Raw genomic sequence first — 24,820 nt, 5'->3', positions numbered from 1 at the left:
CGCATAAATAGGTTGTAGAAAACGGAAGTAAAACAATAATAGCTTGTTTTGAAAAATTGGGGTACTCTTCTGACAAACTCGCCCAGAAATCATTTAAAGGCTGATCTTTGTATTTGTGTTTCAAATCAGAGTCACTAATTAAATCAATTATATTTTCATAGTCACTTGCGCTTAAGCTTACGGTTTAGCTATCACGGAAAATGGATTCTAAACCCAGGAATCGTCCTTACTAATTTTCGGAAAATATTGCAAAAGTGTATAAAACCTTTCCAAATTGTCACGGAACACCTATTCAGGTTCGGCGGAACACTGGTGTTCCACGAAACATAGTTTGAGAAACCCTGGTCTAAGTAATAACACTTTACATTTTTTCATATTCATGTACCTACTTGAATAAGATAATAATATTATTTCATTTATAAACAAATGAAAATTGTTCATTTTTATTTTTGCCATTCAATGAAACTATTTCTACGCCCCCACGAGAACTGCACCAGGGTGGCTGCCTCGCTCGCCCACACCTTGCTATGCCACTGACGCAACAATGCATAAAGTTTGTGGTTTTACTTTCCTCTAGTCTTACTTTTTTTTACATTGTTCAATCCTAAGATCATAATATGGGCCTCCACAGGGTGGAGGTTATAGTAACAGATTTTTGATTTTATGAGAGTTGTATGTTAGGCACTTGTTCAACTTATTAGGTTCATACACCCTGGTCCAAACACGCATTGAAAAACAACATGAGAACTTTTTCCAGACTCGGGATTCGAGCCCGGGACCCACGACATTATAAGCCCGACTTATTACTTAGTTCAAATAAATGTTCTTGGCTGTTTAAATATCTACAATCCGGTACCTACCTACTTATATAAAAATAGTAAATAAAATAATAATATATTGTAGTAGTTTTCGATAAATCCTATGTATTTTATACTTAGGGGGAATATTGAAAGAAAACTTTATAGGGAAGGAAATATTTAAAAAACATAATATATTATTATTTATATAGGTAGGTAGGTATTTACTCCCACGATGGCCGAGCAACTTAAGCGTCGGCTTATAATGTCGTGGGTTCCAGGCATTGATATATCAATGGTTCCAGGCTCGATCCTGGGTATGGCAAATACACAAATTGTTTTTAATTTGTATTTGAAGTCAAAGTATGGACCTAATAGGTTGAGCAAGTGGCTAACATCCATTTCTCGTAAAAACAAACCTCCAACCTGTGGAAGCCCATAATAATATTATTATGATCAAAGAGATTGGTGTTGATTGAGTCTTCAATCTCTTTAATTATGATCCTATTAGAATTGGACATTGTCAAAAGAAAGAAAAAAATGAATAGTTAGGTATTAATAATTAGTAGTATGTAGGTATGTGCATATTATAAAAAATAAAGTATTAATACATAGGTACATACCTAATTTAAAAAATAGATATTATTTTAACTTTTAAAATTGCCAGTCATAAAAAAAGTTTTTATTTTGCTCACGGTAAAATACGGTGAACTTTGCAAAATAAAAAGCCTAATTTCGGCAATGACCCCAAATCCTTCTCAGAATACAAGGGTACCTTGGTAATCAAATCCAAACAAAGATAAATAATATCATAAATATATTTCTATAATTTATTGTTTTACGTATAATATTTAGCAGTGTCTAATCTCTTGATCAAAAATCGGACTGTCGTATGGTTTAAGTATACCGTCTCCATGTAATATTTTGACTGGCCACATTTTAATAATACTAATCATTATCATATAGCCATTTAAAAGTTTAAAACTAAGACTTTCTGCAACCAAAAAGTCGTAGCAGCTGCTGCCTTCAAAACATGTCTAAATTTAGATTATAGGTTTTGAATAAGTAGTATTGTTGAAGTCAAAACCATGTCGTCAGTTTTACGCGCCGTCAAACATTATCAGAAAGATATTGAAAGATGTGTCGGCGACGACAAAAGGGTTAGTCATTGTCTTTGACGTATTTCTTTGAATTCTTCCAAAGATTTCATGTGGCAGTCGCTACTTTTATTGACCTCTATTTGCAGATGAATTACTATTATTCCTCTCAATCTCATGGCTAAACCGATAACCTACGTATACATGTATTATTTATTCCCTAATTTCCAACTTTAATACCACTTCTATAGCATTTTCTACGACTTGAAATATCCTCGACACTTTTCTTAGGTCGCCATCAAATTTGCGAATTTCACAACGAAATTCACTTATTTGATTATTATCGGAATTGTTATATGAAATTACTATGATTCAAAACCTTGTACCTTGATAATTTGAATAACTTTTAGAGTTCCATAACGAACAACGAATCTCTCTTCAGTTTTAGCATTGTACTTTTAAAAATCTATAATAATTTTCAAAATAATCAACTTTCGTTCAGGGATGTCTACCCTTTATTATAGACATCCTTAATAGTTTCTCTGTAGCCCTAATGCTTTTATTGCTTTCTAAATGTTAAAGGAAACACGATTTTCATTAAATACAAACCAAGTCATAAAATACTTTCATTTGACAGGTATATCAACATTTACAAGGTTGCATGTGACATTTTTATGTTTTGTATGGTCATATAATATTATGTATCAGGTGAAAAGGTATTGTGCTTCAGTAGCTACAAATTCATCCATACATTTCATGTACACCTACATTGACAACTTAAAAATCATAAATGTTCAGGATAAATTTATAAATAGACACGATTAAAAAACTTGACATGCTTTTGTAAAAGAATAAAGATTTCAGCTATCCACATATTCCTGACAGACACCAATATAACCATGTGACACTGACAAATTAAACAACAACAAAAATGATAAATAATATTATAATCTTGTTACATTGAAGTAACGTATTTCTATTATTAGCTCACTATTATTCATGATAAGATGCCCTAATTGTATATAGGTATTTAAAGAAAGGAAAAGGGGTTGTAACCGAAGTGTCTAGACTAATAAAGAAGGCAACTTAAATGCATAATTCGCAACATTCCAGAAAATATTTAGTACAATTGAGTCGCTTAGAATCATAACTCACATATTCCAAAAATCAAGTTTTGAGATAATCGCTAAAAACCAACAGAGCACTATTTTTTGTAATTAGAAGAACAGTATTGAACTCCCTAGAATATTAATGAGTGAGAGAGTCGAATAATTTTTTTTTTTTTAAATATATATACCTAATACTCCTAACGTTGCAGACATACAGCATACTATGAGAAATAGAGCTCCCCGATTAGTTAGGAAGGCGTTGGTGACAAAACTCTATTCTTTGAAATATACGACATATTACACCAACAATGAACTTTGTCAACAATTTTCACATGGTTTAAATTGACTTTTAATACTCAACTATTTTTCGGTATATAGATTAATTCATTTAGAATCACTTGGCATATTTAACTAAAAAACGACAAAATTGCAATATGTGAGTTATGATTCTAAGCGACTCAATTGTTAAATCCTCAGAACAGATTAAGAAGATAGAAACGCAAAAGCCAGTCGCCATAGTCCAAGACTAGTTTTAGATAGTACCAATATTGAATGCACGTTGTGTTTACGTGTCAAACTTTAATGTACATTATGATATAGACATAAATAATGAAAATAAAATATTATTCTAGGTATAACACGTGTTTTATATATCACATATTTTTCCACATTCGAGAATTGTAGCTTCTTTCAACCACACCCGCAATTTAAGACACTTTCCAATATATTTGCCTTCACTGGTTAAATCAGAAACTATCGAATAGTTAATATTCTCTATATTGGCAGCATTTAATATGTTGCTTGTGAATAAAATACAAAAGGTGGTCTGCTGTTTATATTCTTGCTTCGGTTATGCCAGTGCTCCATTGGCAAGCCAAAAGTCCGAGGACAATAAATCGTCCGATTTGTCTATGCTCTGCTACTGATCAACGAACGAATAAAAAAGTCGAGCTGTCAAAAGTCAAAAGTTGCGATTATCGTAATGTCTTCTGATAATCCTATAATTTTGTGTTATTTATATGTAGATTTGTATAAAATAATATAGCAGTGAAAACAACACAAGTTTTATGTTTTATTTTATGAATTCCGTAAATTCAAATCAAAAAATAATTGATGAATCTCTCATTTTCTAATGTGTAAATTAACAAATTAATCAATTTTCGGTCCGAATGATCGCGTATTAATGTGAAATCGAATTTCCATAGTGATCGACGGACGAAGTCTGGCAACTCGGAGAGTAAAATATCAAACATGTTTGAAATCCAACGAGCCTGGTCTGCGGATTATAAAGTCCGCAGACCTGGGGTGCTCCACGCGAAAAAAAGGTCCGAAGACTGTAAATCGTCTGACTTGCGTGCCAATGGAGCGCCTGCATAACATACTGTTATTTGTAATTTTACATCTAAATGGTGTTGGTTAATTTTATTAAATCATCTATTAGGCTTGTAATACTAATGCAAAGCATTCTTATCTCAGTGTGAATCAGGAAAATAAATCTCAAAGCATAGCAAAGTATATATCTTAGGCAATACGAAATGTATTTTGGCTAATTTAATTATTAGCCTTATTACTTATCCCTTCTTACAGTGTTATTGTTCTTTATCAAAGCTCAATCTCTATAGAAGAAGGTTTGCTTTCAGCGTTTTCGATCATTATCTTGTTTATTTTCTAGATATTGTACTGTATAGAGAAGCTATACGAGCTTCCGGTGACAGTGCAGCATCTGCAGGACACGGGGGTGGGGAGGACGGTGAACGCCCTCCGCAAGGGAGAAGGGGATGTGGCGGGGGCGTCACGCGCACTCGTCGCCAAGTGGAAGTACATGGTCGCACAGGAGGAGGTTGATGAGGAAGACGAACAAACTCAAAATGGTCAGTAATGAAACCTTCAGCACTCCAAGTGTAAAATAATCGCAAGGATGACTAAACCAGTGATTCAAAACACCTTTTTTTGGACAGAAGGAACCCTTTAAATGTTTTTTTAAATCTCGGGGAATTCTTACTTACCTGGCAAATAAATATTAGACCCAGAGGGTGAATTACAAAATACAGTCGAACTCGATTATTACGATCACGGATATAGCGAGATCTCGGATGTAATGAGGAAACATTCGTTGACATTTTAGTTTATGATTTTCTTCATACATTTATTCACTGTTATAACGAGCTACCTACTTATCGGATACACCAAGTTAAAATATCAAAAAAAAATTTAAAACTGTTAATGTGGATCGTTTAAAAACATTTTGACCCTAAGCAATAAAATCTGACTACGACACAATATGAGGATATTAGTTGCAAAGTCAGTAACCTCCATTTTTATTTATTTTTAAATATTTTTCGTAATATTAATTCTGTAAGTAATTCTGTACTTTTGCATCTTATTATGTAACGGATGTATTTTTTTTGCTTAGATAGAACTTAAGAAAGGGCGTAGGTATATACCTATTTTGTTTAAAATAGTTCATGTTAGACCCATTTTTTATTCTCTTGTTTAGAAAATTTCAATTTATCATTTTTTTTCTGCTATTCTCGCGAGAACCAATGGCACAACTTATGGAAGATCAGAGTTCTGTGGAACCCTGGTTGCGAATCACCAGACTAAACTGACTGTTTTTTTTTTTAAATGAGATCCCTGATTGGCCACAAAATCAGTATAGTCATTTAATACTACCCCCTAGTTGATGAGATAAATGATGTTTTTTGTACAGGTGACGATGATAACCATTACGAAAACCAGCGCGATCCGTCCCCGGCCCCACCGTCTCGTGAGGACAGTCCACGGCGCGACTCTGAAGACCACGATGAAGTGTACCAAGACAAAGAAACTAAAGACAAACAAAAGAAAGAGGAGCATCGTAAAAACGAGGACTCCAATCACAGGCAACACAAAAAACATAAACGGGACTCGGAGAAGAGTGACGGAGACTACAGAGACAGAAAGAGAAAGCATCATGATGAGGTAACATTATCATATTTATTAACACCATAGGACACTAAATGCAGACTAAACCTTATCGAACAAGTGAATTTGGATATTTTTTTTTTATACATAATTTGGAACTGCCTCATAAACCTATCGACATATTCGAAAAAAACTTAGAAACAGGCTACACGAATATGAGGGAAGTGGGTCGCCTTCTGGGTGTTGCTGTAAGAAGGTATAATTCTTGAGTGTGAAGATAGGTATCGTCGGTGTTTTGTAAAAAGGGCAAATCAACTGTTTTGGTGGAATTGAGATTTTAATGAAAAAACAATATGTACCTCACTAGCTTTGTTGTGTAAAAACGGCGAGTTTGTATCTCAACAGGAAAGTACTTAAAAACGATAATCGTAAGGGCGAATATCCACTTAGTGTTACGAAAGCTAATGATAAAGCTAATGTGACATATAAGGCCTTTTAAAATATTATAATATAAAGTATTCTTTCTAAGCTATATTATATACTTGTTAGACATTCATAATCATCCACAGGTAATTAATAAATAAATGTCAAAAGTTAAATTTTGGTTAATCCGCCCTTTAATTAAACACATGTTAAAGAAAGTGAAGAAGTTTTCCACGTAAACGAAATGCACTTTTAATATTAGTAACATTTCAGGACACTGTCTTGGTGTATGGCGACTGGCTTTCGCATTTCTATCTTATTAATCTATTCTGTGCTTAGAACAAATGTGACTTGAATCGTTGTACTTTTATCAAACATTTACTTTTCCGTGCCGTATTTCTTTGGTTTTATTTTTTCTATCTTGCAATGAGAGTCCACGTTTCACATGCGTTAGTGGTTCACTGTAAAGCTTGGCTATTTTTAAAGGTGATAATTAATTTTAAACATAGTCCGAACGTCTGATTACTTTTACTTTTATTATTTAGATTTACAATTATGACCAGTTTATATAGGTATTGATATTACGAATGATGAATTTTTTTTTTAATTCATTTTATTAACATCATATTAACATTTTATTTTCTATAATGATGCAATAGTGGCAAAACTTCTCATACCAAACTGTACCAAGTACATACATATAGATATGGGAAATGAGTCACTTAATAAGGACTCCGACCGAATAGGTCAATTACGGATAGTGATTTGTTCGGACAGATTAGGTCAATTGTGTCTTTTGTTGTCGTAATAAAATGTATAGTACTAGCCTGGCAGCGTGTCCTTCCCACCCACGTTTCTTCCTATACTGTGCGCGCACTCTCGCGAATCTCGTTCGCCTCGAACGACATATTCAATTCGGCGGGCAGCGTGTCCTTCGCACCCACGTTTCTTCCTATACTGCGCGCGCACACTCGCGAATCTCGTTCGCCTCGAACGACATATTCAGTTCGCCGGGTAGCGTGTTCTTCGCACCCACATTTCTTCCTTTACTGCACGCGCACTCTCGCGAATCTCGTTCGCCTCGAACGACATAAGCGCCAGGTGACACGAGACCGATTCGTTTGTTGGTTATAGATTAGTTTAAAAAGATTCGTACGTTCGAGAACGACACATGTCTACATACATAGCATTATTCTTAGAAATTACAAATGTTTATACAGTACACTCTCAGTAATCCACCGCTCGATTATCCGACAACTACTATAATCCGCCGTTATTTTTACTAGCCGAAAGCACAAAATCAAGCTCTATAATTCGCCGGCATTCGATTGTCAAATTCATTAGTCCCAACGCAGATGAGACAGGTTTATTTTGGAAACTTCTCCTTCGTAAAACGTACGTTCATCGCGAAGAAAGTAATGTACCAGGGAGGAAAGTGCCCAAGGACCGCATCACAATTATGTCGTGCTCCAATGCAACCGGGACACACAAAATGAAGCTTCAAAAGGAATCCTAAGCCATTCAAGAGTATCTGACTCACTGAACAACTGGTTGTGTCAAGTGATTTACTGTTTTATTTAGTTAATAAACTTAGTTTATAAATATGTATGTATAATTTAGTAAATACTTGATTTTGATTATTAATACCTAAAACCGTAATTTGCTGGTACAAATTTCTTGAAAAAACTATTTTTACGAAATACCTGTTTTAATTTTTACCATATTTTGTATGTATGTACTATAATCCGCTGCTTTCACTAATTCTACACTTGTCTGGTTTTTGGGGTGGCGGATTACTGAGAGATTACTGTATTGTAATAATATTTTACCTGTTCTACTTATTTTATATTACGAAGACTGTGTATGTTTCGACCTAAGAGCATACTTCAGTGAAACGGCAAATAAATTTCAACAATAGGTGGGATGTAATTTCGCACTCGTTTGCCAATCGGAGAGCGATAGTTGAGCTGTGCGAATTTTGGCACGCGTACGTAAAAAGGTTTGCCAGCCCTGATATAGATGGTATTTTTTAAGTTGAATGCGATATTACAGATGTAGGTATTTGTTAACTCTGATAGTATGTTTGTTCAAGTGTTGTTTTAAAAACAGATTAAATCTGCTCATTTTGTTAATATTTTTTTGGTGTTTTTGGCTGATAAATGATTATTTAATTGAAATTCGAAAGTAATAAATTAGGTTTATCGTATCTGCGACAAACCACAATGCATTTCCTTTCGCTGAAACAAAAATAGATATCTAGGGATATATTGGTTTATCTACCGATTGTCGAGGGACATTTTAGGATACCTAGCAATTTAAAAACATAAACAAATACATAATAATATGTAGGAGTGGTCGATGGTGTGGTAGATAAAAGACGATCGTGGTCATTCATGATGATGGAGAAGTAAGAATTTATTTATGGTTACATAAGTACAATAGTACAACGTAGTTGTGCGCTTATGCTGATGACATAGTAACTACAAGCAGATCTAAACAGAGGATGATCGACCATGGTGGCACTATGAAAATAAAAGCAAAAAACGCTGGGCTGCAAATAAACCAGTCAAAAACTAAGTATATGGTCAGCACACGCGATCAGATGCCGCTGCAGAATATAGACATAGGACCACATGCATATGAAGGGGTGGACAAGTTCACGTATCTCGGATCCAGCCTAAATACCCAAAATAAGACAGCAGAGGAGAGATTATCTCCGGGAAAAAATGCTGGCATGCCTGCAAGCGACTGGTGGGGTCGAAAATTCTACGCCGAAGAAGTAAACTTCTAATATATAAAACAATTATAAGGCCAGTGGTCACTTATGGCTGTGAGACTTGGTGCTTAACTCAAAAACAGGTAAATAAATTAGCTGTCTTCGAGCGCAAAAATCTTTGCACCCACGTTGAAAAATGGGAACTACATAAGAAAAATGAACCACGAGTTGGAAGAGCTGATTGAACAACAAACAATCATAAGATACTGTAAGTCCCAAAGACTACGATGGGCGGGACATGTGGAGAGAATTCCTGAAGTTGGATCATGACAAAGTGGCTACCCCAACGGAAGAGACCCAGAGGCCGACCAAGAAGGAGATGGGCTGACGCCATAAAAGAGGACTCACTTCATATAGGAAGACCCTGTAACTGCTGGAGAAGTGTGGCGAGAGACCAGAGTGAGTGGAGAGCAGTTGTGGAGGAGGCCAAATCCCAACCCGGGATGTAGCGCCGTGGAAGATGAAGAAGAAGTACAAGGGTACAATCGGTACAATGTAAAAGAGCTAGGTGTTATTTTCCGAGGCACTAAGTTCTCTAGCAAGATGCAAGTTTATCAAGTGAATATTACGGAGAGACTGACTTATTTCCTCCCGACAGCATTTTATTGAACCCGTCACGATGGAAAATGCTTACCTCAGCATCTCAGCCATTTGGTGAGAAAATATAATAAACGTTTAATGAATATCACTGAGGTAAACAATGTGCTTACTAAGTAGTAATTCGATTGTGTGAAAAATGTATACAAAGAAATTACACATACTAAACAATAAATAATTTAACTAATTTGAAAGCGATTCATATGTCATGGATTCTACTGACACTGCTTCGTTCTCACAGAATCATTGATAGCCACACATACTTACTATACGTCCGAGTCACATATATTTGGGGATCGTGAGGGAGAAAACAGGTGAGGTGATAAAGGCAGATGATGGATATAGCGTTTATTATCTTGATGAAGAGTTTCAAAGGGTCGCAATTGGTAGAAGTAAAGATTAACGGTGCAGAGTAATCGCGGTCAGCTTCATGCTCATATCGAGCCGCAATCCGGTTGCGATGACTACCGATCTACTGTTAATGACAATACTGAGAGCGAATGATGGTTGACTGTGTTGAGTGACCAGTTTATACCAGTACTTCTAAAACAGGGGAGCAGCCCTGACGCTTATTCCATTGAGCCGCAAAATATTTCAGTTGTTGGGGAAACGTGTTTCGTCCACATTTAATTGATATTTTAACACTTGTTAATCATTATTTATGTTGAAAATTGACTATTTTTGATTTGTTAACAAGTATAGTAATATGAATTATTGATATATTATAAATAAATTACATAAATAAGAATCATTAAAAACTATATTTTTTTCTCGATACTGTGAAATTTTTTTCTGATATATAGTACTACTATGAAATAGTTTTAGAAGCACTGCTATAAGAATGAAAATTTTAGTTGCAAATCCCACAGAAGGTTGTGGTGGTTTTATGAGACATACATTAATCAAATTACCTCGTAAAACCTCTTGCCAGTTTATATGGGTTTTTTTTCAAAATCCATTGTGCCCACCCACCCTTTCTGAAATGTAACGGTTACCATTTTTTCAATGTTTGACATATCGTTTGAATATAATCAACTGCATGCATATTACTTGTTTTACTTCAGGCTTAGCCTATGTGTTTCTTTCTAGCGGCCAATTGAGAACTCCAAAAGAATTAAGCCCGAACGCCCGCCCACTACTGACGACGAAGACAGCGACCGCCGTTCGAACGCCGATTCCGATGAGGAAGAACCCGATCGTAAAGAATCCGGCGACGAAGAGAACGGCAATGAATCCGATGCCTCGAGCGATCACGATACTTCTTCGAGACACCGATCAAATTCTAGACATCGTTCACCGGAAAAGATCTCGAAAAGCTCACATCATCATAACAACTCATCGAGTGAAAGAGGCTCCGATAAACATTCGAGCCGCTCTCATTCTGATTCAGCCGACAGAAGTAAAGTCTCCCACCGTTCTGACAGTCGTGAGTCTAGCAAGGCCAGTTCTAAGACAAGTCATAGTTCCTCTAAAGATAGAAGTAAACGCGATGAAGTTAAGAATAAACCGCACGAAGAAGTCCTCAAAAAATCTTCGCCTAAAGATGTCAGCAAGCACGGCAGCGATAGGTCTGAACACTCCTCTTCTAGATCTGTCGATAAGCATGAGAGTAAAAAAGATAAACATTCTAGTGACAGAGAGAAACATTCTAGTGACAGAAACAAATATTCTAATGACAAAGATAAACATTCTAGTGACCGAGACAAAAATGCTAGTAGTCAAGATAAAGATAAGCACTCCAGTAGGAAAGATAAAAACCACTCTAGTGACAGGGATAATCACTCTAGTGATAAGAATAAGCATTCTAGTAACGACAGAGACAAACAATCTAGCGATAAGCAATCCGGTTCCCGGGATAAACATTCAGAAAAGCATAGAGAATCGAGCAGCTCCGACAAGAGTAAGTCTGCGGAGAGTTCCGATAGTAGAAGAAAGGAGAAGAGTGACAGAAAAGAATCCGCCAGGGAATCGTCGTCTTCGAAAATAAATGACAGCAAGAGCGGCCCTTTGAAACCTGAAAAGGTCGACTCGAAGCCGAAAGTCAAATTCAGCGAGGATATTCCGGAAAATAAGAAAAAGAAATCCAAGAAGGAATATGAAGATGGAATCGACTGTGAATCAGGTACATATCGATGCTAATTTTACCTTAAAATCCCTCCGTCTGCGTAATGAAGATTTGATTCATTTTTTGTCTGTTTTTTTTAGTTTCTACTGAGGCTTTTTTTCTTGAATATTTCATCACATGAGATCAAACTTCAGTTGGCATTCCCTTTCTCAAATGATTTTAAAGGCATTCAATATATTGAATGTTGATTTAGTTAAGTTTCAGATTTCTAGTAAACACTGGGGTTTGAAATTCAAATGTTTGGACCCAGAGTGTGGATCTAATAGGTTGAGTGAGTGGAGTGACTAACATCAATTTCTCGTAAAAACGAAAATCTGTAATAAACCTCTTCGTGAGGTGGCCAAGATCCACATAGGATTGTATAGCCAATTAAAAAAATATATACACTTAGGATGTTGAAGAAACCCTTCTTCTATAGACATGCGGTCTAAACATATGAAAATGTGGTTAAAAAACGACATTTTGTTATCATGCAAACTCTTGTGAATGTCTGTTACTTGTGATGATTGAATGAATGGTACTTTAGTCAAACTAGAACTTGCTTCAGCGATTTGTATAGAGAAACCACAAAAGACTCCATCGGGATGAATATTCAACGTCTTTGGTATAATATGCAAAATTATCAATGAAGAAAGGACTATGAAACATTTCAGGACATTTCTTGCATGTTTCTTTGTTAATAACTTTATATGTCCTTAGTACCTACCACACCTCTATCATCTGTTTTCGTATTGAAATAAAATGAATATTATGTTCCGGTAGGTGCCAGCTTTGCCGAAGCCCTCGGCATGATGCTGCCGTCCAAGAGTGCTTCTAAAAAGAAGTCATCCGCCCCGAGCGGAAGCACTACCACCACCACCAATAATAGTAAACCAACCCCACCTGTCCAAGAGAGCCAGAACTCCACCGCCTCATCCAGTAGCAATCACAGAAGTCATTCATCCTCTTCATCCTCATCTAAAATGCCACCGGTTGATGTGAGTATATTTAGTAGCTTGATTAGTATTCTAGTAAAGAATTTAACACCTTCTAAAATCCGTCGTTACCAGATTAATCCTATAAACAATGTGGAGCACTGAACTTATACAAAAGATAAGCGTGATTATATTGTTGCAAATGGCCAAAATAACTTAAGGCCGGATCGGATTAGTTGAGTAGTTTAGTCGAGTGAAGAGTAATTTTATAACTAAACGTGTATAATTTAGTAACTAAATGTGTAGACAAATTTAGGCAAGTAATTTTGTAAAATCATTTAGTCGAGAGTCCATTTTGTTCTAATTTTTCAGTCAAGAAGCGTCCCCTACCACCTCGTCACTAAATACCAAACAAGCCACGAGAACGTATCACGTGAACATGTTATCTTTAGTCAAGTTTATTAGTTGTCATAGAATTTTTTCCTCTAATTCTTCTGATATTGCAAATGAAGTAAATAACTTATTTATTTTTTGAACATACATAATTTGAAAATAGTTTGAAAAAAATACGACACCCAGCGGGATTCGCGCCCACATGCATTGACCACTTGCTATAGGATCTTATCTATGAATTTTAACTAATGGTTCTTACAATACTCTGAAGCAGAGACGAAAAAAAAGATTTTTTTCTATTGGTTATATATTTCTCAAAAGTGTTTTAAAATTAGGTATGTTCAATAAAAAGAATGATACATTCTTAAATCTTGTGAATTTTTCATTGAATAAAAAAAATAGTTTATTATTTATTTTTGCTTTGATATCTTGTGCTCTGTTCATTTTGACACGTCACTCACTAATGTACTGTGTTCAGATACTTTTGAGTTACGAAATCATTTATTGGTAACTAAATCATTCGCCACTCGACTAAACTACTCGACTAATCCGAACCGGCCTTTGGGTCTACTAAATTTATTTTCACACCAATTAGCACTCCTATATGTGTGAAATATTAATGTTGCCCAATTTGTTTTTAATATTGTACACTAGTCGCGAAATGATCCATAATCTCACGGCTGTAAAATACACGATTATTATATGATTTCTTATATCTTCATTTTTCATCTACTAAATCGAATTCTTCACAACTTTGTGTCGAGTGTGGACAAAAAATAAGGAAACCATCCGTAGACGGAAATAAAATATGAACGAATTCGATTTATCATTTCAGGCGACGCCATCACTTCTTCAAGCTTCAGCAAAATTGGCCCCCCTGCCACCGTTGACAGTTTCCGTGTCGGCTTTACCCGACATCTCTCCCAACTATGTTCCTCGTCCCGCTCCCAAACTCCTTGAATCCCCCTTTCCGGGAGTAACAGAAGAGGAAGCGCTTAGAGTAGTCATGAACACCAAAAATCAAAGGTCAGTAGCGTCATATTCCGTACATAATACATTATATTCTTTGGATTTACACAACGGTTTCCAACAGTTTTGTTAACCTGATGTTTCAGATCCATTCCTAGATACAACGTTAAGTAATTAACTACATCAACTGGTTTTCAAGAATGTCTCAGAAGCGTAAATGTATTCCTAATATGTACTTTTAGTATTTACATAACATTTAACATTAAATAATGTTTAAAAACTTTTATTTTGCAAAAAAAGTTTTGCAGTACAATATGGAAAGGTGCATGTTAGAACTCACATCCAGAGTTCAAAAAAAGCACACTTTGAGTAGTAGATGTCATAGAATATGATGTTTCCATTCTCAAATGATGAACCTTTGACAGAAGTACAATGAATCATCGAGAGAAATACAATGAGAGTGGAGAGGTATACACCCAGCAATGTATGAAAGACGACTGAAGATGAATTACCTATTGTTACGACATTTTGTCGAGGCGCTCCCATTTTCAGCAATATGCGAATATTGGGAAATATTCGGCTACAGCTGATGAGGAAATAATGCATCATCTCATCTCACCTATCACATTGTCATGCTACGCCCGCACTATAATGTATCTTAACTACGGATGCAATAGACGTCTGTCGGAGATGTAGAGTTTGGTCATGTAAACGACTTGTAAGTGTCCTTCAATACATCAAATTTGAAAAACGTTGGGTGTTTGTAATAGGTAATATCGTCTCTGTTCTGGCAGAACACACTAACTGGAGAATACTAGTTTTGAGTAATTTGACTTTGAAGTTGTTAAAATGTTTGAAATGGTCTATCATGTGAGTTTATTAAGTAATCGTTAAAAGGATGACTTTAAAATAAAGACTGTTTATTTATTAAGAAAGTTTCCAGACGGTAAAGTTTGAAATAAGGTACATTTTGGTATAACTAACTCAATATGTCATGTTTTCGAATTAGTGTCTTCTGCCAGAACAGTGACGATATGTTCACAGCCATAATAAAATGAAACATATTAAAAGCGATGGTTTCTATAATTCATTAATTATATTTTAATTTTGGTAGTATATAGAACATGGAGGGTTTTACTATACTGTGGTGTAAAATAAATTAACAAAAATTATCAAAAAAGTCCACAATGCATGATTTGAGTGAGGATAATGTTTCTAAAATATTTGGAATACAAGCAAATTCATGTATTTAAATTTTCTTACTATGTATTTGGCTATTTTTCCTATTATCTTTTGAATTCAGGGCCCCCTGGTCAATAAAGGGGCTCTACAGAGTACCAGTAAATCCACCTCTGTTTCTGGGGCAAGGAAATGAACTCCTTAGTCCCGCGTCAGCTTTTAATAATAATTGTATTTTATAATAAGTTGTCATAAAAAAACATAATAATATATGCTTTATTGTTGTAATGTAATTGTCAAATCCGTCTGTAAATAAATATTTGTGGCCGACAGTGTGGAAATTTTTGTTGTTATTAAATGCACCCAACCTCTTATTGACATCTCGTCTGGTGGGTCTCTGCGTAGTGGAAGGTAACCGGGGGAGATGAGGTTAACACTACCTAACGTCAAAAAAATGTATTTTTTCCAGAACAAAGGTGTTTTCTGGAAACAAAGTATTACACGGAACGATACCAACCCTCTATGATCTCTGCGTCTTTGTTCTTCAGGAAAATATTGATGGTAACTACTCATATTATAAAACTTAACATAACCTCAATTGGATTGCGTTTTGCATTTAGAGATCAAGTGGCATGGCCAAAAATGAGTTGAAAACGCCAATTTATAGAAACATCTCGTAGTTCAAAGTAGAAACAGCAACTGAGAGCAGAAAAAAAGAATGTCTCAATTGACAAAATTTTAAATGTTGCAATATAAAAAGTTATACCAAACATTAACAATTTACATGAGACAAATCATACAGGCAAAATTGTTGCATCTCATCACTTGCGATGCAATTTTTATTGCTGTGGCAACGTCGATTTCAAAGACTACAAGACATACTGTAATACTGAACTCATACTAGCTAGGTTAAAAATGAAGTATTATGGGTAGGTTAGGGGTAAAGCCTGAACGATCCATATACTTTGAAAAAAATTATATGTCGATACATAATTAGACTTCAGAGAAATAATATTATACAACTGCTAAAAAAATCTTTTTTGTGCCCATGTGCTCTACCAATTAAGTTATGTGCATCCTATCTAATTATGACGAAATTAATTATTAGTTTTTGCACACTAAATAATGCCAGAATTGAGAAATGCAAGTGACGGCTTTTAAAATGAGTTGTTTTGTATACAAAGAAATGAAATTCAATGCTAAATTACTTGTATCCTGTGAGGCAGCATGGTTGATTATTTTGACAGATGCCACATGCGTTTTTATATTCTGCCACTATTTGGTGACCGCACCACTTAGTTTCTTCGACATAGCGGTGGCATCTTTGCATCGGGCCCTTACCGTTCAACTTAGAATTCTTTATTTTCGACCTATTCAGAACATGCAGTCCTTGTTAATGGTAATTGTCTCAGTTTGGCAAAACATCACTTGATCTGTAAATACGTAATGCTGTCCTAATAGTCTTTTGCAGCTTTTAACCAATTTCAGGCTAAATCTTTAGTTACATACATATGATTTTGAAATACGGACAAGTCCATAATTCAATTATGTGTTTTAGGCATAAATAGTTAGTGGTTTTGTGTTGTTTCTTTTTTCCATCTTATTGTATTTTATAATTAGAACAGTATGCCGTTTATTATTAGCCGATATACGCTTTATTGCAATAAATATAAGCAAAATACATGGTGACACGTAAATTGTACGTAAAACATCTCACCGTGGCACAGTTCGCCATGAGCTTTCTTATCGGAAAGAGATGACCGTATACTATACGGTCTCCAATTTTATTAGATTCAATGTGAACGTTAATTCAATTTTAATAGCCGATTTTGGCAAAATTCATGAATTCAAGAATGAAAACCTTACCTAACCTAGCAAATAAACCAGTATATCTGCTATTTTCAAAATTTGTTTGCTGCTGGCTTCCTGTAAAGTGTAAACCGACAAGAATCGTGTTTTATTTAGACATGAATTTTATGTCATTACCATACGACCCAAAGAGGTTGGACGGTCTTTAATATACGGCCATATATTTCCGATACAACATTTCACGCTGAAGTGTGATATGGCGAACTGCATACGTACAAGTTTCCGGACACCAAATAAAATAGGACGTATGAGCAATAATTTGTTTCTTTTTAATTTATCCATTTCTAAGTTTTTAAACATTTAAAATCTTTTGGTCATATGGTTTTGGTGGGTTTTGGAAGTTGTAGTTTACTATAAATTGCGTGAAATTACACTTGGACTATTTAGAATTTGACCATAAGTGTGGACTTGAGGCTATTGATTTCAAAGTCGGTTATCTCCATTTTTTTTTCTTGATGCAGGTTCTCTAAGCATTTTCCATCGTATGTATATACATAATTATTAAATCCAGCTCTATTTTTTGGTAAAATATAGTTTTACACCATAGGTGGATTGCAAAGTCAGTTATATTCATCAGTTGCCATTTTTTATAAATTTCAACCAAACCTAAACAAATATTTTTAATAATATTAATGGGTAGGTGATTTTATTTAGTTTTTCGCTTTTTTTCATTATTTACTTATACAGTCGAACTTGGTTTTTACGAAGAAGATGAGACCGACTGAATTTGCTCGTTATAAGCGTTACTCGTTATATCAGAGAATAGGTATTTTTAAATGATCGGTCACATAACACATAAAGTCGCAATTCAAACAAATTAGAAACAATTAGAATTTTTCCCCGAAACAAGCATGGTATTCATAATAAACTACAAAAGAAGTTGTTTATTGTAATTAACGCTGGTAGGTACCTACTGACTTCAGCTTGGATTTTTTTCATGAAATTTCAACCATATGAGTGGATACTTTTTCAATTTTGTCGGCGAGAAAATATTTTTAAACGATCGATGCATTAACAGTTTTAAGAAAAATTTTGACGATATTTTTACTCGGTACATCCAATAAGTAGCTCGTTATAAGAGTGAATAAATGTATGGAGAAAATCATGAACTAAAATGTCAACGAATGTTTCCTCATTATATCCGAGATCTCGCTATATCAGTGATCGTAATAACCGAGTTCGACTGTATGTATATTTGAAAAATAAAAAATTTGTAATAATTTTGTAATAAATGTTATATTTGCAATGGTCCAAATGTGCTTGATATTTTTTTTACATTCATGTCAAAATGATAGAACATGGAGGTAGCCGACTTTGAAACTAATAGCCTGACTTATCAGTTTTTGGAAATTGATTGACACCTCATAATTTATATAATATTACTAACCTCATTTTAAATTTGGTTTGAATTATCCAGGTGTTGGAATGTTAGATTGTCACTTCCTATATTATAGTAGTCTGGTATATATTTTGAAACAACTGTGTCAATTATTTGCGACATAGATTCATTAGTTTATTTATACATAAATTAAAATATAGCAGACGGTTGTTGATTTAAAAATTGTAACATTGATTGCTATTATATGGGTTCTGATCAAAGACATTGAAGGAAAACTCCACTAAGTATGTATTCCTCTGGCTCTCCACCTTTTTCGTGTTGCGACTGTTTTGTAACAGCCAAGCTACCAGCTATCTTCTGTTACAATAAATTGTATAAAAAAGGCATTTATAATTGGTTGAATAAAACACATTTTCTCTATGTTTACATGTAAATTCATTATCATCGCATTTTATCTATCATGAGTAAACATCGCATTTCTTGTCACTTTACTAATCTTTGTTTGTTTACTATCAAACATTACACTGTTTCTAGTCTTTTAGTGACTAATTTTTATCTTTTCCACCATTAACCAGTGGCGAAGGGTGAAGGTGATCTGTGGAGAGCCGAGATAAATAGTGCACATTAAACTTTGTCAGTCATAATCGTTTGTTTTGATTGAACTAAGAACACCAATTGCAGATGATGCTGGTTAATTCTTTAAATTCAATCAAACGTTGCCTACTCTGTCTGAGGTCTGACTTAAATACTGTACATTTTGTCTGTCATACTTATTTGTTTTCATTGAATTAGAGCATGAATAATTGCAGATGGTAGTGGTTAGTTTTTAAAATTCAATTAAACCTTGTGTAAACCAAACCGCAATACATAAAAAAATATTCTTTTATGTATAAAATATCTAAAATTATGTATGATTTAATGGCATAAATTGAAATATTTTATAGATAGACGAATATTTATTATCTATTAGGGGAGAGCAGGTAGGATTCGTACACTTTTTACTCTAAGCCGTATAAAAACAAAACTGTAAGATATTTTTAAATAACTTTAATGCTGCTATATATCCAATATATTTGACTTTAATAATAGTGAAGTGTAGTTTAGATACAAATTAGCATGGCGAAGCTACGGTAACTTTTCTGAAAAATGGAAAACGTACGAAACTACCCCACACGTGGGGTACCTTCGTACATAGTATGGGGCACATTCGTACATAATGGGGAACCTTCGTACAGTCAAAGAAAATGCCATTTATTCAATGTAATATATTCATGTATCGAGATCAAAGCTAACACAGAATCAGCCTTCATGTAATAATAATTAACAGTTATTGTTTTTAAAGTGCTTATAACTACTTAGTCATAAAACATAACACTTTTATTTATTTTTTTGTTAATAAAGGAACGAATAAATCAACATTATAAAATTTACCATTAGAGTAATAGGTCTTAATCTTATGTATTTAATAGTTGTACTCTCCAACATTATATATAGATAGGTCTTTTTCGAAGCTAAATATTATCCGGGCTGTTCTTGCTGTAAAAGCAGATTTTGATAGCGGGAAAACACATACCACATCTGATATGTAAACTGTTCCTTCATCTTTGGTAGAGGGAAAGACAAATTTTCAGGTATGAGGCTTCTTCCTTAAAAATGAAACTTTGTATTCAACGGGACTGTATTTTTTAAGCACCTGTCCAAGATAATATAAAACGGTATTTGTTTTCTTGAACTCTACTATCACAAAGCGTTCTTCTTTGATGTTCTCTGACGTAACTGGAGTTTCATTGTCAGTATCCGATCCTTCAGACGTCTCTTCGATGGGAGAACAAGAATTTTCTCATAAACTCATATTAGCTTCATCCTCACAATCAGTTTCATCCTGACTATCAGTCTTTACAGTTTTATTTTGCCTCTTTGGTTTAGTTGTCCCTGAAGTTTTCTTCTCTCTCTTTGTTTTGGTTCTTGTATCTGACAGTAAATGTAATGCTCACTTCATCTCTTTAGCCATTTGTTTCCTCTCTTGCTCTTGCTTCTTCAACTGTTTTGCTTTTTCTATTTCTTCTAGTCTATTTTTTCAGGGGTATCTGTATATATTCTCGATTTTCCTGGTAGTTTTCCTTTCTTCGACTTTTTTAACGCATTTCTGTCCACTCTGGGATAAGGCCGGATAATTTCTGGAGTTATTAATCCTCCAGTTGATGAAGATGCAGGTGCAGTTGTAGGTGATAGCAAGGAGGGTGATACTGGCGCTGAGCTCCATGGAAGATCTTGTTGAGTAATCTCTGTTTCTGCAGGTAGAGTTTCTGGCACATTGGCATTTTGGCCCGCTGTAAAAGTTGATTATCCACCTTACGTGGATTCTAACGGCTGCATCTTGCATCATTGCATCTTCATCAACGTCTCCTGTTCTTGTTCCCTTTTTCACATATATTCGCGGCATGGTTCTGCAACAATAATATTTTTGGTGAACAATCTTTCTACTGCCACGCAGTTAGGAATGGGGAGCATTCGTACAGTACGAATCTACCCCACTCATAACTGTACGAAGGTACCCCAAACCGAGAAATCAACAAATTAATTGAAAATAAAAATAACCGCTATAGTTAGCCTAAAATGACTATTTACATATTAAATGAAGTTATCACTTCATAAACTATACTAAGTCACTTATAACATTCGTTCAAAACTTATAACAGTTAACCGTGTTCAAAAGTGAATACAAAAAATACTTACGTAGAGCGAAAACACGTATCGGCGTGCTCCGTCGAAGCTGTTGGCCGCACTGATGCCCTGCCCCGCGGTTACACTATGCGTATGAGCGGGAGTCACACACACAAACGTGAGCACGCCAATGAATTGGATAGTGAAGATATCGCCACTGTACGAATGCTCCCTGTGTACGAATCCTACCTGCTCTCCCTTATGGTTAGTTTACGGTGGATTTAATTGAATCTAAAAAACTAACTAACACTCTTCAATTTGTATTCTTAATCAAATGAAAACTAATACGTACGACTGACAAAGTTTAGTTTGCATTATTTATGTCGGATCTCCACAGCCTACCTCCACCCTTCATCACTGATATCCACAGCCTTTGCACTCATGTCGCTACCCCTTTACTGATTACGATAACAATGCACTCACTAATCATGTTGAAAGTTGTGTATTCATACAATGAAATATACAACCACAATTATTAATCTATTTAATATAATATAAGAAGTCAATGAGATAAAATAGGGTGACCAAAAAAAATTTAATCTGCAGGCGTAGCGAGGTAAGATATTAATAAATTTAATGTCCCAATATATTACTTCCTGCAGAGTATCGCAATTGAAGTGGTGAGTATGAGTCAAAAACTTGAATTAGTTTTTTACATAAACTTTCGAAACAAATTAATATTAAATTCTATTCAGAAAAAAAATTTAAGGTTAAATTTTAGTATTGTACTTCATGTCATATAACAAATATTTTACACTACTGGTTTCACTCATATGGTGAACTATATCAAGTATGGGTTCTAGAGGTGGGAAAACTGGTCGATTTTGAAGACTAAGTGTACTTACTACCAGTATAAAAAAATACTTAGTATCAAAACTTGTTCCAAAATACTTACTAGTATTTGGAATACTATATAGAGCGTTTGGCGTGCGTATGCAACATAAGTCTCATACTAAACGGGAACTAAAACTTAACACCATATTAGTATTTGAAATATCGGCTTCAATAGAATCGCTAAAAATACACAGCTGGGGTTTTCGAAATGTCCCATTTATTATAAAATTTTAAACACATTTTAAATTTATGAGTTGTTTTTCTGTTTGGTTATAATATTCTTGTTAACATAATGAAGAACAGTGATTTTTTTTATTGTAAACTGCGTCACCTCAGTCACTTCACCACATTTTTGAGGGAATAATATGCTGCTACAGAAATTTTATGACCTATTCTTATACATAAGATGATGTCATTCGCATGCATAGACTAAAAAATTAAAATATAATTTTATTATATTCGAGTGTTATCTCGCTCGCGCGCGTTTAATATCAATAGTATTGAAAGTCTACCAACTAACCAGCGAAACTCGCAATGATATCATCACAAGTTTATTGGGCCACACGTACTGAGTATGGGTAGTTTCATCCGATACTCGAGTACACAAACTGGTGACAGTATTTCCAACTCACCTCTAATGGGTTCCATAATTTTATATAAATGTGGTTTATATTTTGTATAAAACAAAGTGGAAAAATAAGTTTTATAAATTATTAAATAATAATCTTTATTTAAAACAATATCAATGACTTGAAAATAATTAAAAGGTAGATAGGTACACCATTCAAATAAAATTTTGTCACTTATTTATTACAAGGATATAATATTTTAATGGGGGCATAGAATATCTTTATATCTCCAAAATTATCTTCTTATTTCGGTTCACAAAATTCGTATTTCAGTTCTGCTCCATGGTACAGAATATAGGACCTTAGCCATTCACCCAAACCATTGGGCTCATGGGCCCTTTATCCAAACACACTTTCGAATATATTTTATTTTAAAAAATTCATTGAAAAAAAAAAATATTTTGGTCCATTCGTGAAATTTTAACCAGGGACGCATGAAATATAGAATGCTCAAACCCTTTTCTGTTCCGTTCTGTACAGGTGACACTCATGAACTGCGTACAAAGTAGTATATTTTGTTATATAGGCCTTAAGTCTAAAACAATAAGTGGAATCAATCAATGCATCATGGTACAGACATTGAAATTATGAATAATATAACCAAATTACTAACATTAATAATTAAGTTGACACAATATCTAACGTGTTTTCCATGCTTCTTACATTAACTAAGCATAAAGTTCTGATTATATTGAGATCCACGTCGCTTACTATCACGTGACATCACAGTAAGCTGCCGCTACGGGAATAAGGTGGGCAATATCATTTTTCGTGGTGTTAAAAATGTTGTCAGACTGATTCTCCCATCCCGTAGCACATTTTGAACCTTTAAACAAACATTGTCAGTTAGCAAAATCTGCCGAAATCACCAGAACAGCAATGAGGTCACCTCACGTTATACTGCACTGCATCGACACCGGCATGACTCAATGAACGTTTTTTTATCATTTTCTACATGCCTACACATTTTCGATTCATGTCAAAATCGCGTGTTTTTTGTTTTTAGCAGTTTGCATTATGTATTTTCTAGAATGTTGTCTATTATCTACGGTCTGCAGGTTGGGTTCTGTTCAAAATATTATCTATGGATATAATATTGCAAGTAATTTTAACATACGCACACGTAGAAACTGTTAAAATTAATTGAAATTAGCATGAATAATGAATAATAATTCAAAATACTAATACATTAGAGTTGGCACTCTCCATCATTGAATTTACAGAGGTTGTGATAGTTCAAAATATTCTGCAAAATGATGAAACCATAGACTAAATTTGTCGCCGTGACAGCTTGACAGTACGTGACGTGCATCTTAATAATTATAATCACAGCTTAAGTGACATATTATTTCATCATTATTATTATCATTATCAAAAGCATGACAATACGGGTGGGTGCTGGTTTCCTTCTCCATCTCACTATTGGCTACTCCAATTCGCTATCTCAAGCAAAGGGCAATCGTCAGTATGCCCTGCCTCTTCTATGTCTTATTGGATTGCTCAACGATACTTTTATCACTGGTTATGGTTTCCCAGTCATTATTGTAAGGCCTCAGTACAGATAGTACAAGGTAGTGTGTGACTTACCTGGCGCGTAATGACCAGGCGGCCGATCGATGTAATTAACGTGCATTTTAAAGGTGGTAATTAAAAAAATCATTATCTAGTCAGCAGCGAATGAGTTAACTCTGTTGTATAATAATGTCGGTTCACCCAATTTAGACAAAACTTTTGACTTTATCCAACTTGTATGCAATGATTTCCAAATTAAGTGGGGTTGGGGCCAAGGAATATTGTGTATTGTCCGATAACAAGACATCGGCGATAACAGAAAGTCACTGTAGTCGCATGTAGAAGACTTCTCAATGGCGTACCTGTTATGGTGGCAAGGCGTGCTTAAATAATGTATCGGGTCTCCTTTGATTAGATGTGGCTCCTTTTCTTCTTCGTAATAAACCAAAAGTTTACTAATAATAATTCTACCATAACTCCTGATCGTCTTAGACATATTTTTATTATAAAAAGCTTCAAATTATGTAAATTGACAGATCCGTACACCACGGGAGCATAAAATGAAATCATAAATTTGGAGGTGTTCCTTTTTCGAAAACGGAAGTGCGATTAGCTGCACTGGAAGGAGTT

General features: G+C 34.7%; 1 protein-coding gene across 1 annotated transcript in view; it reads left to right on the top strand.

The window, feature by feature from the left end:
• The first annotated feature begins 1,807 nt into the window (after nucleotides 1-1,807).
• The window catches only part of EloA (transcription elongation factor elongin A), a 30,511-nt gene continuing 7,498 nt past the window's right edge, over nucleotides 1,808-24,820 (top strand). Inside the window, exons 1-7 of the mRNA XM_085945086.1 lie at nucleotides 1,808-1,957; nucleotides 4,676-4,874; nucleotides 5,714-5,964; nucleotides 10,793-11,825; nucleotides 12,591-12,805; nucleotides 13,971-14,161; nucleotides 15,753-15,844. Coding sequence (XP_085801212.1) covers nucleotides 1,886-1,957; nucleotides 4,676-4,874; nucleotides 5,714-5,964; nucleotides 10,793-11,825; nucleotides 12,591-12,805; nucleotides 13,971-14,161; nucleotides 15,753-15,844 — 2,053 coding nt within the window. The 5' untranslated portion in view covers nucleotides 1,808-1,885. The remainder of the gene's footprint in view (nucleotides 1,958-4,675; nucleotides 4,875-5,713; nucleotides 5,965-10,792; nucleotides 11,826-12,590; nucleotides 12,806-13,970; nucleotides 14,162-15,752; nucleotides 15,845-24,820) is intronic.

Source organism: Rhyacophila brunnea, unplaced genomic scaffold (assembly GCF_057557595.1).
Source record: "Rhyacophila brunnea isolate RB1 unplaced genomic scaffold, BYU_Rbru_1.0 scaffold_18, whole genome shotgun sequence".
Taxonomy (NCBI): Eukaryota; Metazoa; Arthropoda; class Insecta; order Trichoptera; family Rhyacophilidae; genus Rhyacophila; species Rhyacophila brunnea.
This window is presented reverse-complemented; position numbering and strand designations above follow the sequence as displayed.